This window comes from Hoplias malabaricus, chromosome 2 (genome assembly GCF_029633855.1).
Source record: "Hoplias malabaricus isolate fHopMal1 chromosome 2, fHopMal1.hap1, whole genome shotgun sequence".
NCBI lineage: Eukaryota > Metazoa > Chordata > Actinopteri > Characiformes > Erythrinidae > Hoplias > Hoplias malabaricus.
In genome coordinates this window covers 72944794-72956519 of record NC_089801.1, presented here as the reverse complement: position 1 = coordinate 72956519, position 11726 = coordinate 72944794, and the positions used below count along the sequence as shown (strand labels likewise).

General features: G+C 41.6%; 1 protein-coding gene across 5 annotated transcripts; it reads right to left on the bottom strand.

Moving 5' to 3' along the window:
- Positions 1 to 2: 2 nt before the first annotated feature.
- Positions 3 to 11503, bottom strand: timmdc1 (translocase of inner mitochondrial membrane domain containing 1). 5 transcript variants are annotated; one of them, XM_066661410.1, is made up of 8 exons: positions 11219 to 11327; positions 9695 to 9961; positions 7655 to 7820; positions 6102 to 6190; positions 5935 to 6002; positions 5579 to 5657; positions 1613 to 1723; positions 3 to 1088 (listed from the first exon to the last, which is right to left on the bottom strand). In XM_066661410.1, the coding sequence occupies exons 1-8, from the start codon at positions 11272 to 11274 to the stop codon at positions 914 to 916; spliced, it is 1011 nt and encodes a 336-aa protein (XP_066517507.1). In that variant the 5' UTR covers positions 11275 to 11327; the 3' UTR covers positions 3 to 913. The 5 variants fall into 5 exon arrangements, with proteins under 5 accessions (XP_066517507.1, XP_066517509.1, XP_066517510.1 ...); XM_066661412.1 differs by having other exon boundaries at positions 4 to 1088; positions 11226 to 11319; XM_066661413.1 differs by lacking the exon at positions 11219 to 11327 and adding an exon at positions 11028 to 11050 and having other exon boundaries at positions 4 to 1088.
- Between the last annotated feature and the right edge of the window lie 223 nt (positions 11504 to 11726).

Sequence of the window (11726 nt, the reverse complement as noted above, 5' to 3'; positions counted from 1 at the left end):
TACCACTTTTTTAGGTCCGATACCGATATTTTACATTTGGGTATCTGCCGATACCGATACTAATCCGATTTTTTTGAAAAAATAATTGCTTTGAAAAATATTTTTTTCTAGCAGTGTTTGTTGTCTGTGTACTCCTTTCCGTGGTGTTTCTGTAAGTGTTTAATCGTGTTCGTGGGTGTTAAAGTTCCCAACACTGCTACCACCTCGTGAGACAGTAGCATTACACAAATTACACTCGGCGGTCTTGCTGTTTTCTTCGTTGACTGTGAAGTAACTCCACACTGCGGACATGTTTACAGGCCTCTCACAACAATCGCTCCATCACGTGATGCCTGCCGGTCCGATGCGAAAGTGCTGTATTGGCTTACGGCATGTTGCAAATTTTATCCCCAAAATTTTTTTTCTTATATTTAATGGATCTGATTGCATGTTTTGTTCCTTTCCGATATCCGATCCAGCAATTTAGGCCAGAACCGGACCAATACCGATACTGAATATCGGATCGGCACATTCCTAGTTTTTATATGTTTTATAGCCATATCTTTCCAGCACTTATTCAAAGAATTCTGTAATTGCCCCTTGGTTTCTATTTGTAACTTTTATTGTGGCTGCAATTTTAAATAATCTTATTCTTCTGAAGTCTTTTTGAATGACACACAAAAAACAGAAAACCAGAAAACGTATATATATATTTTTTCTTCTGTTCTTTTAAATACACGTAAAGACACGGGACCTGTTTGAAACATGGTAGAGTTCTATATGAGGTTTAAAACCCCCCAGTGCTTTGCTGAAACCATTTTCTCCGTTTGATAATGTGGTGTTTCTCATTTACCATGTGACAAAAAGAGCAGTGAATTTGGTCGTTTAAATGAGATTATGCTCATTTTATGTTTAACCCTAACTGGGTCCATCACTAAACTTTGGCTTCTTGTCGTTGGCTGTCCGAAACCTTGTCTGAAGCCTTGTCCGAGCCTTCATTTCTAGACTGGCTAAGCAGTTCCTCGATTCGCTGAAGGTGAACATCAGAATCATCGTCCCGCCCACTAATTTCACCAATCAGGTCATCGGTAAGCTGTAGACGTGCATTCCTGCAAAATACGAAATTTTTAAAAAATGTAGGGGGCATGCAGATTCAAAAATCGTTTAAAGACACACACACACACACACACACACACACACACACACATATACACTGTGGGCCATTTATATGGATACACCTTAATAAAATGGGAATGGTTGGTGATATTAACTTCCTGTTTGTGGCACATTAGTATATGGGAGGGGGAAACTTTTCAAGATGGGTGGTGACCATGGTGGCCATTTTGAAGTCGGCCATTTTGGATCTAACTTTTGTTTTTTCAATGGGAAGAGGGTCATGTGACACATCAAACTTATTGAGAATTTCACAATGGTTTTATATATATGTGTATATATATATATATATATATATATATATATATATATATATATATATGGATTATTTTTACCTTAAGAGGCTTTGTGATGTAATCAGATTTGACTGGTCATTTGGCATTGGATAAAGTGTTTGTCTAATTACACTGGTCAAATTCTGTATTTTTGGGATTATTATTTAACTGGAAAAGGAACCTACCATTCAGCCACCCTCAACTCAAACAGTTCTCTACGTTCTCGTCGTCTTTTGTCTCGCATTGTCTCTCCACCCATCTTCTGTAAGCCAATGATCAAGGCTCCAGCAGGCACACTGAAACACAGAGTCAGATAAAATACCATCAGAGGCTACTCGGTATTTTTTCTTTTTACATTTTTGTTTATCACCAGTTATTTTATTTATATTTATTTTTTACTTTTTTTGGTCAAATCAGCCCCAAATTATTAGTCGTCTTCCTTTTCCACTCTTCAGTGAATCTCCCCTTATTCCACAAAGTGTGAATACATGTTCCTTTTGAGACAAATGAGGGCATTCCACCCCTTCTTTTGGATTTGCTGCTAATGCAACACCACTGAATTGCACCGAGCGCCAGAGGAAATGCAAATTGTCCCGATATGTCCCATCAGCTGATGCCAATGCAAGCTAAAACTAGCCATGCCACCCACACAGAAAGCTAAGTGAATTGTACTATCCAGGACCATCAACCTGTGACAGATGAAGCAGTGCCAATCTGAAGCTTGTTTTTATCAGTTACATACATTGCTTACTTAAAGCTTTCAGAGATTTTGCCTTTCACTGTCAAATTAGGGGCTGGTTTCCAAAACAGGAATTAAGCTTAGTCCCGGACTACACCCTCCTTTCAATGGAAAAGTGGCCCAGGACTAGCAAAACCACTGAATTGTGACTGGGATCATTTTAAAAATGTGTTGCAACTTTCTGTGGGTTGCTGCTGAAAGTGAATCTGTAAAGTACTGCGAAAATAAAGAGTCATTTCTGACCATATAACATTACACTCCCCAACATTATACAGTGGTATGAAAACGTTGGGGGGCCCCTAATCATTTTCTGGCGATCAAATGAGGCTAAATCTACCAGAGCCTTATTAATAAAATATACTTAATTTCATCCTAAATTTGTTCTTATAAATTATTTATATTAAAAAAAGCACTTTGAAATGCGATCCCCACGTCAGCCTGGAGACTTGTCTTCATCTTCCCAGACTGCGTACGTCAAATTCACATTTTCTAAATCGCTATTAAAACTTATGGCCCTGTTGAGATCGGACCTGGGCACATGAGCGTTTAATAATAGAGGCCCCCACAGCGTACTGCTGTGGTGACAGCGGCATTGTGAATGGAGATTGAGTGTGTCAGTGCTGTCACTCTCTTTTGAGAGATGTGTTTGCCCCCGAGCAGCTCTGCTCTGCTCGCTCTATCTATCTCTCTCTCTCTCACACACACACACACACACGTTTCATCCCCTTCACCCCTCCTCTTTTCTGTGGGCGTCCTGTTGGCCAGCTGCGCCCTTCCCCACAACCCTCTGTGTCCATTTATATCCCCCCTGTCTTTCTCTCACTCTCTCTCTGCCAGAGGAACCCATGTGTGGTGCAGAAGGCCCAGCTCTGGAGGGCAGAACAGAGCGAGTGCCTAATCCAACAGCTGCACTGCATTTTTTATTTTTTTTAAAACATCCCTGTCATTTTCCCATTTCATATCCCTCCATCCCTCCATCTCCACTCCTTTTCCTGGCATGCTGCTGAGAATGGGCTCACTCTCAGAAATGATATTGCTCCCACTCTCTTGCTTGTCATTTTTATTTTTTCTATTCTGGCAAATTTTTCTTTGTTTCCTTTATATTTATCTTCTTGTCTCTACACTGTCACTCTTAACTTTCTCTCTTGCTCACTCTTTCTCTCTCTCTAATTTTTCTCTTTGCTGTGATTCTACCACTCACTTTTACCTGTCTCTTTCTGTTCTGTTTCCATTTAAATTGACCTCTGTTTCCCCCTCTCTCTGGTTAAATGTACCCCTTCCTTACTCTCTCTGTGTCTGGTTGATTATCTCCCTTTCCCTCTCTTATTTGTATTTTCCCATTTTCTCAGGCTTGGGATCAGGGATGTTTTCTCCGTGTTGGTGTGTGAGACAGCAGAATGTTGAAGGCTGTTCTTTCTCTCTCTCATTCTATGTGTGTGTGTGAGAGAGAGAGAGAGAGAGAGAGACAGAGACAGAGACAAAGAGAGAGAGACAGAGAGAGTGGGGGGGAGAGAGAGAGAGATAGAGAGACAGAAAGAGTGAGAGAGACACAGAGAAAGAGAGTGAGAGAGAGAGAGAGGGACACAGACAGAGAGTGAGAGAGAGAGAGAGGGAGAAAGAGAGAGAGAGTGAGAGAGAGCGACAGAGTGAGGGAGAGAGGGAGAGAGAGAGAGAGTGAGAGAGACCAAGAGAGAGAGAGACAGAGAGTGAGGGAGAAAGAGAGAGAGTGAGAGAGAGAGAGACAGAGACAGAGAGAGAAAGAGTGTGAGAGAGAGAGAGAGAGAGACAGAGACAGAGAGAGAGACAAAGAGAAAGAGAGAGAGAGAGAGAGAGAGAGAGAGAGAGAGTGAGGGAGAGAGAGAGAGAGAGTGAGGGAGAGAGAGAGAGAGAGACAGAGAGAGTGAGAGAGACACAGAAAGAGAGAGTGAGAGAGAGACACAGACAGAGTGAGAGAGAGAGAGAGAAAGAGAGAGAGAGGGAGAAAGCGACAGAGTGAGGGAGAGAGGGAGAGAGAGAGAGAGAGAGAGAGAGAGAGAGCGAAAGAGTGAGGGAGAGAGAGAGTGAGAGAGAGAGCAAGAGAAAAAGAGACAGAGTGAGGGAGAAAGAGAGAGAGTGAGAGAGAGACAGACAGAGAGAGAGACAAAGAGAAAGAGAGAGAGTGAGAGAGAGAGAGAGTGAGGGAGAGAGAGAGAGAGAGAGAGAGACAGAGAGAGTGAGGGAGAGAGAGAGACAGAGTGAGAGAACGTTGGCGTTGTTGACTGGCACCTGTGTGTAAATGGCCTCAGTGCTCGTCCAGGTGCAGTAAGGCGGGCGAAATGAAAGCGGGCAGATAATCCAGTCAGCACATCACGCTCTAAATAGCGCTGAACTCAGGGAAGGCTTGCAGTTAACACAGATATGTGACTCTTTAATATTGCAAACGTTTTTCAAAAATATTTTAACCCTTTAAGACCTGCACAAAAACAAGCACATTCCTTCCATTTCACCTGCTCCTAGCCTTGAGATTTTTTATTATTTTTTTTTTACTGGACAAAAATGTAACAAAACATTTAAAAGTGCTTTAGCGTTTGCACAGGCCACATGCTATGTTTACCTTTTCTCTCAGTACACACTCGCAAAAGAACAATAATTAATAACAGAAGTGCAGAGGTGAGGTACAGGATCTTGAAGATCGTTTTCATTCACTGTACAATTTTGTAATGGTTGCTTTTTAATAATTAAGATAATTAAGGTCCCATATTAAACGTTCAGCACCGATTCCAAATCTACGAAGCTAAAAAATATGGTAATAATTATATGGTCAGAAAATACAGTAGCTGTAATGAAACAGTTCATTCATTCATTCATTATCTGTAACCCTTATCCAATTCAGGGTCGCGGTGGGTCCAGAGCCTACCTGGAATCATTGGGCGCAGGGTAGGAATACACCCTGGAGGGGGCGCCAGTCCTTCACAGGGCAACACAGACACACACTCACACCTACGGACACTTTTGAGTCGCCAATCCACCTACCTACGTATGTTTTTGGACTGTGGGAGGAAACCGGAGCACCCGGAGGAAACCCACGCAGACACTGGGAGAACACACCAACTCCTCACAGACAGTCACCCGGAGGAAACCAACACAGACACAGAGAGAACACACCACACTCCTCACAGACAGTCACCCGGAAGAAACCCACGCAGACACAGGGAGAACACACCACGCTCCTCACAGACAGTCACCCAGAGGAAACCCACACAGACACAGGGAGAACACACCAATTGTTTCATGACAGACAGTCATGGCCCCTGGAGCTGTGTGACTGCGACACCTACCCGCTGCACCACCGTGCCGCCCTTGTAATGAAACAGTGCTTAAACTAAACGACTGGATGGTCAAATGTGTCATTCCTCCACACCACTGTACTCACCCCAGAGCTGCTCCAATAACCGTTCCTGCCACCACTCCCCTAAGGCCCAGGTTCATACGGAAAACACCACCAGTCACAGCTACACACAGAAACACAGACCGCTCTCAAATCACAACTGCATTCAAAATTCAATACGTTATATTAATAACAGCAGTTATGACAAATGATCCCTTGGAAGATCTTCAACAGCTTTCTTCAACAATAACTAAAGCATGTTTATTGCATACGTATTAACCGCATCACTTGGGGAAACGACTGAAGCAGAAAACCCTGCTATTAGCTACATGCAATGAATGTATAAATAATGTTAACAGCTTCTCTAACAAGTAAAGCTTTCTGAGGTAGAAGGGCCTTACCTCCTGCCACAGCAAAATGGCTCATGGCGTTTTTGTCTCTGTACACGGAGAGGCCAGTGCTGACCGTGCTGTTGGAAACAGAGTGAATCACGCTCAGATTTACAGCTTGGACATCGACGTATGCATTCACTCAGTTCCTTTAGAATACACTGTGTTTAAGAACTCACTTGAAAAGGGTAACAAAAGCAGCTACTCTCCAACTCCACCTCCAGCCGTACCGCACAAATCCTCTGATGGCTGCATTATGGGCTGAACGCTAGAGAACCAGAGTTCAAAATATGTATTACAGAAAATCTGTCATTAGAGTTCACATGCTTAAGACACTTGTGTTATCTTTTCCATCCAATTAGCCTCAGTTTTCTAATAGTCATGCTTTTTCAAAATGGACTGCTGTCTAAATTGTCTTTTCTATGCATGTTATCAGTGATTGACAGTGTAGGAGCCACAAATACGTTTTGATATTTTGTTCATATTTGTGTTTTGAGAGTGTGCACCCTCTATAGGTGATGGGTGCTACCCTATAAACTGGGGAACAAGGTGCGTGACGGGGAGGAGGGCAGACCAGTGATACCGCCATTGACCTCAGTTGGAACACAGGTGGCGGTGTGCTTTAGCTCGTGAAAAGACCTGCAGCCATTGGGGCCCAACAGCTATAAATGCAATATTTACGGATTTTATGCTACCATTATTTTGTATTTCTATTTATTTGTAATAAAATTACCAGCAACATTCTGCATCAAACTCCCTCCTTAAATTTACTGGGACCCAACTGCGAGTCTGACACTGAATCTGTCGTCATCTGCGTGGTAAAGACAATTAAAAGTGGAAACAAGGGGTTATAGGACGAACTTGAACTGTCTTTACCACTACAGACAGATCAATGAGAACTAGGTGGTCTCCATTTTTGAGATATTCGGAGGTCAGGACCCTACTGTGAGTAGTTCATTCATTCATTCATTCATTCATTCATTATCTGTAAGCCTTATCCAGTTCAGGGTCGCGGTGGGTCCAGAGCCTACCTGGAAGCATTGGGCGCAAGGCGGGAACACACCCTGGAGGGGGCTACTGTGAGTAGTTAAATAATATAAATAATAAAACAAATAATAGCCACATCCTGTTAAGTCCTTTGCTGAGTTTTGCTTCGTACACAGGGCTGTATAAACGTAATATACAACATGACAGTATAAAAATGAGAAATAACTTATTTCACTTTAGTATTGGGTCAAACGTGTGTTGGCTCATAGTGATGATGTAACTGTAAATAAAGACTGCTAAATTAAGCATAAGCTTCTTTGATTACAGCCAGCTTTGGCTTGAACTTTAGTGCAAATGTAAACAAATCTTAGAATCATCCATCAGTGAAATGCCTGTGACTTCAATGGATTTATAATTTGGGAAATGTTCACACGTATAGGTCACAAAAATTTGCAGTCAGGTCAGACACGGAATTGAAAGATGACCGTTTATAAAACAACAGTCCACAGTGTCCTTGCTGAATTTGTTTCAGTTTGGAATCCTCTCACTTTGTTTATGTTTCTCCAGGTTTAGTGCTTTTACTGCTGCACGAGTAAAAAAAACCCGAATGTAAGTTATTCGCTGTTTTCACTGCACATGCTATTGTGACATCACTGGCAATAATCACTCATAATTGATGTATAATCACATAGATTTATGATGCTGGTCCAGACTTATTCCTGTGCTGCATTTTCATTTTCCTCACCACTGCATCCACTCTGTTTCTGAAGATCTCAGCCTGGCTGAGCTGGATGAATCTCTCTCGAGCATGGCGAGCTGCAGGCAGACCTCCATAAAACAAACCCACCACAGCTGCTGTTATACCACTCTTCGCTATACTCCTCAACTCCTCAGGGTACGCCTGTCCAGATCTAGAGGAAGGACATGGGAAAATTCAAGGAGATTGCAATTAAAGATAACTGAGTATCATTTCTGTCCAAACAAAAACATGTATCTCCAAAATAACAGCTTTATAGAAGAAGGAAAACCCTTTTTACATTCAATGGATACAAATATAAAAAGATTTTATTTCATGCAATTCTTTGTAGCATTTCTATTGGTTCATTCATAATGAAAGTTTCACATAATGTGAAGTACACCTGCTGTGTTCAAGTGATGTAGGAAAAAATCGACCAAAATGGAGATACATGTTTTTCTTTGGACAGTGAGGATATGTAAGAAGTTATCTAAGTAATCCAGTGCAAACAGTCCACAAATTAAACAATTGGTACAAATTATATCCTTAATTACAATGATGCAAAACTTTGTTTAATTCCTATTTAAACTGCCAAAAATGTAGTGCTGTATTTATTAGGCGTACAAATACGTTTTGTCAAACGTACAATTGTTACTCTGTTAGCTGTTGTGTAGTATTAAAAATGTCAATTCTTAAAAAAATTTGGAGGTTTGAAAAAAGTAGTGGAAAATGTAGTTGCCATGAAAATGTCAAGCGAGATTAATTTATTCATCACTGCATTCATTATGAGTTCCATCAAGAAAAAAGCACTGCAAAAAACTCTACATTAATTTGTTCTGTTCTTGGGGATAATTCATTCATTCATTGTCTGTAACCCTTATCCAATTCAGGGTCGCGGTGGGGCCGGAGCCTACCTGGAATCATTGGGAACAAGGGGGGAACCCTGGAGGGGGCGCCAGTCCTTCAGAGGGCGACAAACATTCACACATTCACACCTACGGACACTTTTGAGTTGCCAATTCACACACCAACTTGTTTTTGGAACGTGGGAGGAAGAGAAGAACACAGAGAGAACACACCACACTCCTCACAGACAGTCACCCGGAGGAAACCCACACAAACACAGAGAGAACACACCACACTCCTTACAGACAGTCACCCGGAGGAAACCCACGCAGACACAGAGAGAACACACCACACTCCTCACAGACAGTCACCCGGAGGAAACCCACGCAGACACAGGGAAAACACACCACACTCCTCACAGACAGTCACCCGGAGGAAACCCACGCAGACACAGAGAGAACACACCACACCGGAGGAAACCCACGCAGACACAGGGAGAACACACCACACTCCTTACAGACAGTCACCCGGAGCGGGACTCGAACCCATAACCTCCAGGTCCCTGGAGCTGTGTGACTGCGACACCTACCTGCTACAGATGATTTGAAGACAGTGATTTTAATGTTAGAGATCTTGAATGTAGCGTATTACAAATTTTTTAGGGTTGTTGTTTTTTTAAGAAAATAACCGTTGTCTTATTTAATACTAAACAGTTCGGAATAACAGAAATGAGGGAGAATGTTTGAATTTTTGATTTATCTTGAATATTAATCTAAAATGCTTATACATCTAAAATATTGATGTAAAAAATTAATGATAACATTATTTCTTAGAAATATAAAAGAGAATATCAAGCATTTCCCTGGAAAATCAATAACACTGGATGGGTTAACTATCAGTTTGCTTTAAATATGCAGCAGGTCACAGATTAAAGAGTGCTTTACAGAATGTCATAGACATATATAACTACCTTTTACACAAGCACACTACAAACAACAGCATGTAACAGATTCACCATTTAATTGATATAGAAAATTTAAACAAGAAACTAGATGTCAGAACACAACATCTTTTTTTATCAACTATTTTGTGTTCTGAATTTCAGTATCAGTTTCAACAAAGTTTTGTTTTTTATTTCAGAGCATCACTATTACAAACCCTGTAATTCACCATATGATGCAGAATGCAGAGACTGAAACGAACCCTGGCTGGAACAGGTCTTTAAGGCGATCCCACCCCGTGTCTGGAAACTCTGGCTTGCCCACATGTTTGGGCAGGGAGCTGAGGTTAGAGAGTTGATCTGTGCTTTCAGCTGCATGCACTGTTGGCAGGGTGAACCTGAAAAAGTCCCAGAGTAGTCCGGTGTGATAGGGCCTGAGGCAACTTGTGTCTGTCTGTTTTACCCCACTTGCGGATGTGCATGTATAGGGGCGCTCTGGGGGCATCTCGCTCCAGCGGACTGTTAAATCACTGGGGGAAAACACATGGCCAGGGGTTAGGATATTTTCATGTTCTCTGAAACACTCCCTCAGACACGCAAGGCCTGCAGGAGATAAATATGGAGGCTGTACACTGGCACCTAAAGCAATGCAGCTGTAGAGTTAGGGGGGGATTCACAGATCATCAAGAAGAGGAGGAACCTAAAGACAGGCCGCTTTGTGCTAAATAAGTTTTTAAGTTGGGCAAGGCATTGTGATATTTTCATATATTTAATTTGCAAAGGTCTAACAGCATGACACCTTTAAAAAATTTACATTTATTTCATAAGCATATCAAAAAATCATTTGATATATATATATGAACATAGATTCTGATCCAATTGGCTGTGCTGCCCTGGGCCTCATTTAGCTTAAAAAGGACACTACCCAGTAAACAAGGAACGTCCCTGGACGTTCAAATTAGGTCTAAAAGTAGTCTGTCCGTCAAGGACATATTTTAAACGTCAATGGACGTCCAAAATCCATCTTAATAAGTTAGTTAAGTGGTGACCAATCGATAACGTCAGTGGACGTCCAAAATGCGTTTGATACAAGTAATTTATTTCGGGACCAATTAATAACGTCAATGGACGTCCAAAATACGTCTAATAGTCGTCTTTTCAATGTCTGTGGTTGGACGTCTTTTCAACTTTCATTTTCAACGTTGATTAGACGGCAGTCATTACGTAATTTCAACGTTGAATCAACGGCTAAATGTTTACTGGGTAGTAAATGGGTTGTTTGCTGTGACATCAAAAAAACAAATTTAACGATGCAGACTACAGTTACAATCTCCAGAATTTCACATTCAGTCTCTAAATCTAAAGTTACACGAATCCGAAAAATATATTTTATATAGAAAGCCATTTTTAAATATTGAGCATCACAGGGTTCTTTAACACTACCCACTATACAGCTATATATTAAATATTGCAGCCATAACACAACGTTTTGAAATATGGGCATTTTTGAATGAAGCGGTAAAGCAACTTGCAGCAGTGGGGAGAGACAAGAAGTGTAGGCTGCGTCCAAACAACAGACATTTGAATTAAACTTACATTCCCATCTGTTTTATCTAGATTTTGACTGGTATATTACCCATGGATACAACCACTGTGGCTAATTTAGGCCAGGACTAGTTGCTACAGATTAGAGAACTAAAGGAATGTAACGTTAGTGAGGGATAAAGTTTCAGTATGTTATTAGGACGCAGCCTTCGCCTCTGCTCTCATTCACAACTAACAATCACGTTATACTCAAACTCCTCCATAAACACGTGTATAAACACGACTTCTCTGGCACCATAACGCAGAATGATTCATAATTTCTCTTATAAAACCCTTCTGAGATAGCGAGCACTGTGGTAGCGCTAGTATTTATGAAGCTCATTTACCTGCCCTCCGCTTTAAACCTCCTCCAGCCTTCACTCGACAAAGTCAACACTCCACTCACGGCGCCACAGCGACACCCAGCGGTGGAGGACCGACCGTTACACACAGCACTCTCAGACTGAGAGCAGAGCTGGAGCTGTGAACACAACCACAACACCAAAAGGAAAAGGACTAATATAAAGTGCTTATTTATAATGTGTATGTAATTGTATGTATATATACACAACTACTAGAAACCAAATACATTCCTTCTGACTCTGAGTAGTGATTGAGCACACGTGCTGGTGGCAAAGGCAGTGTGGTGTGTTCTCCCTGTGTCTGCGTGGGTTTCCTCCGGGTGCTCCGGTTTCCTCCCACAGTCCAAAA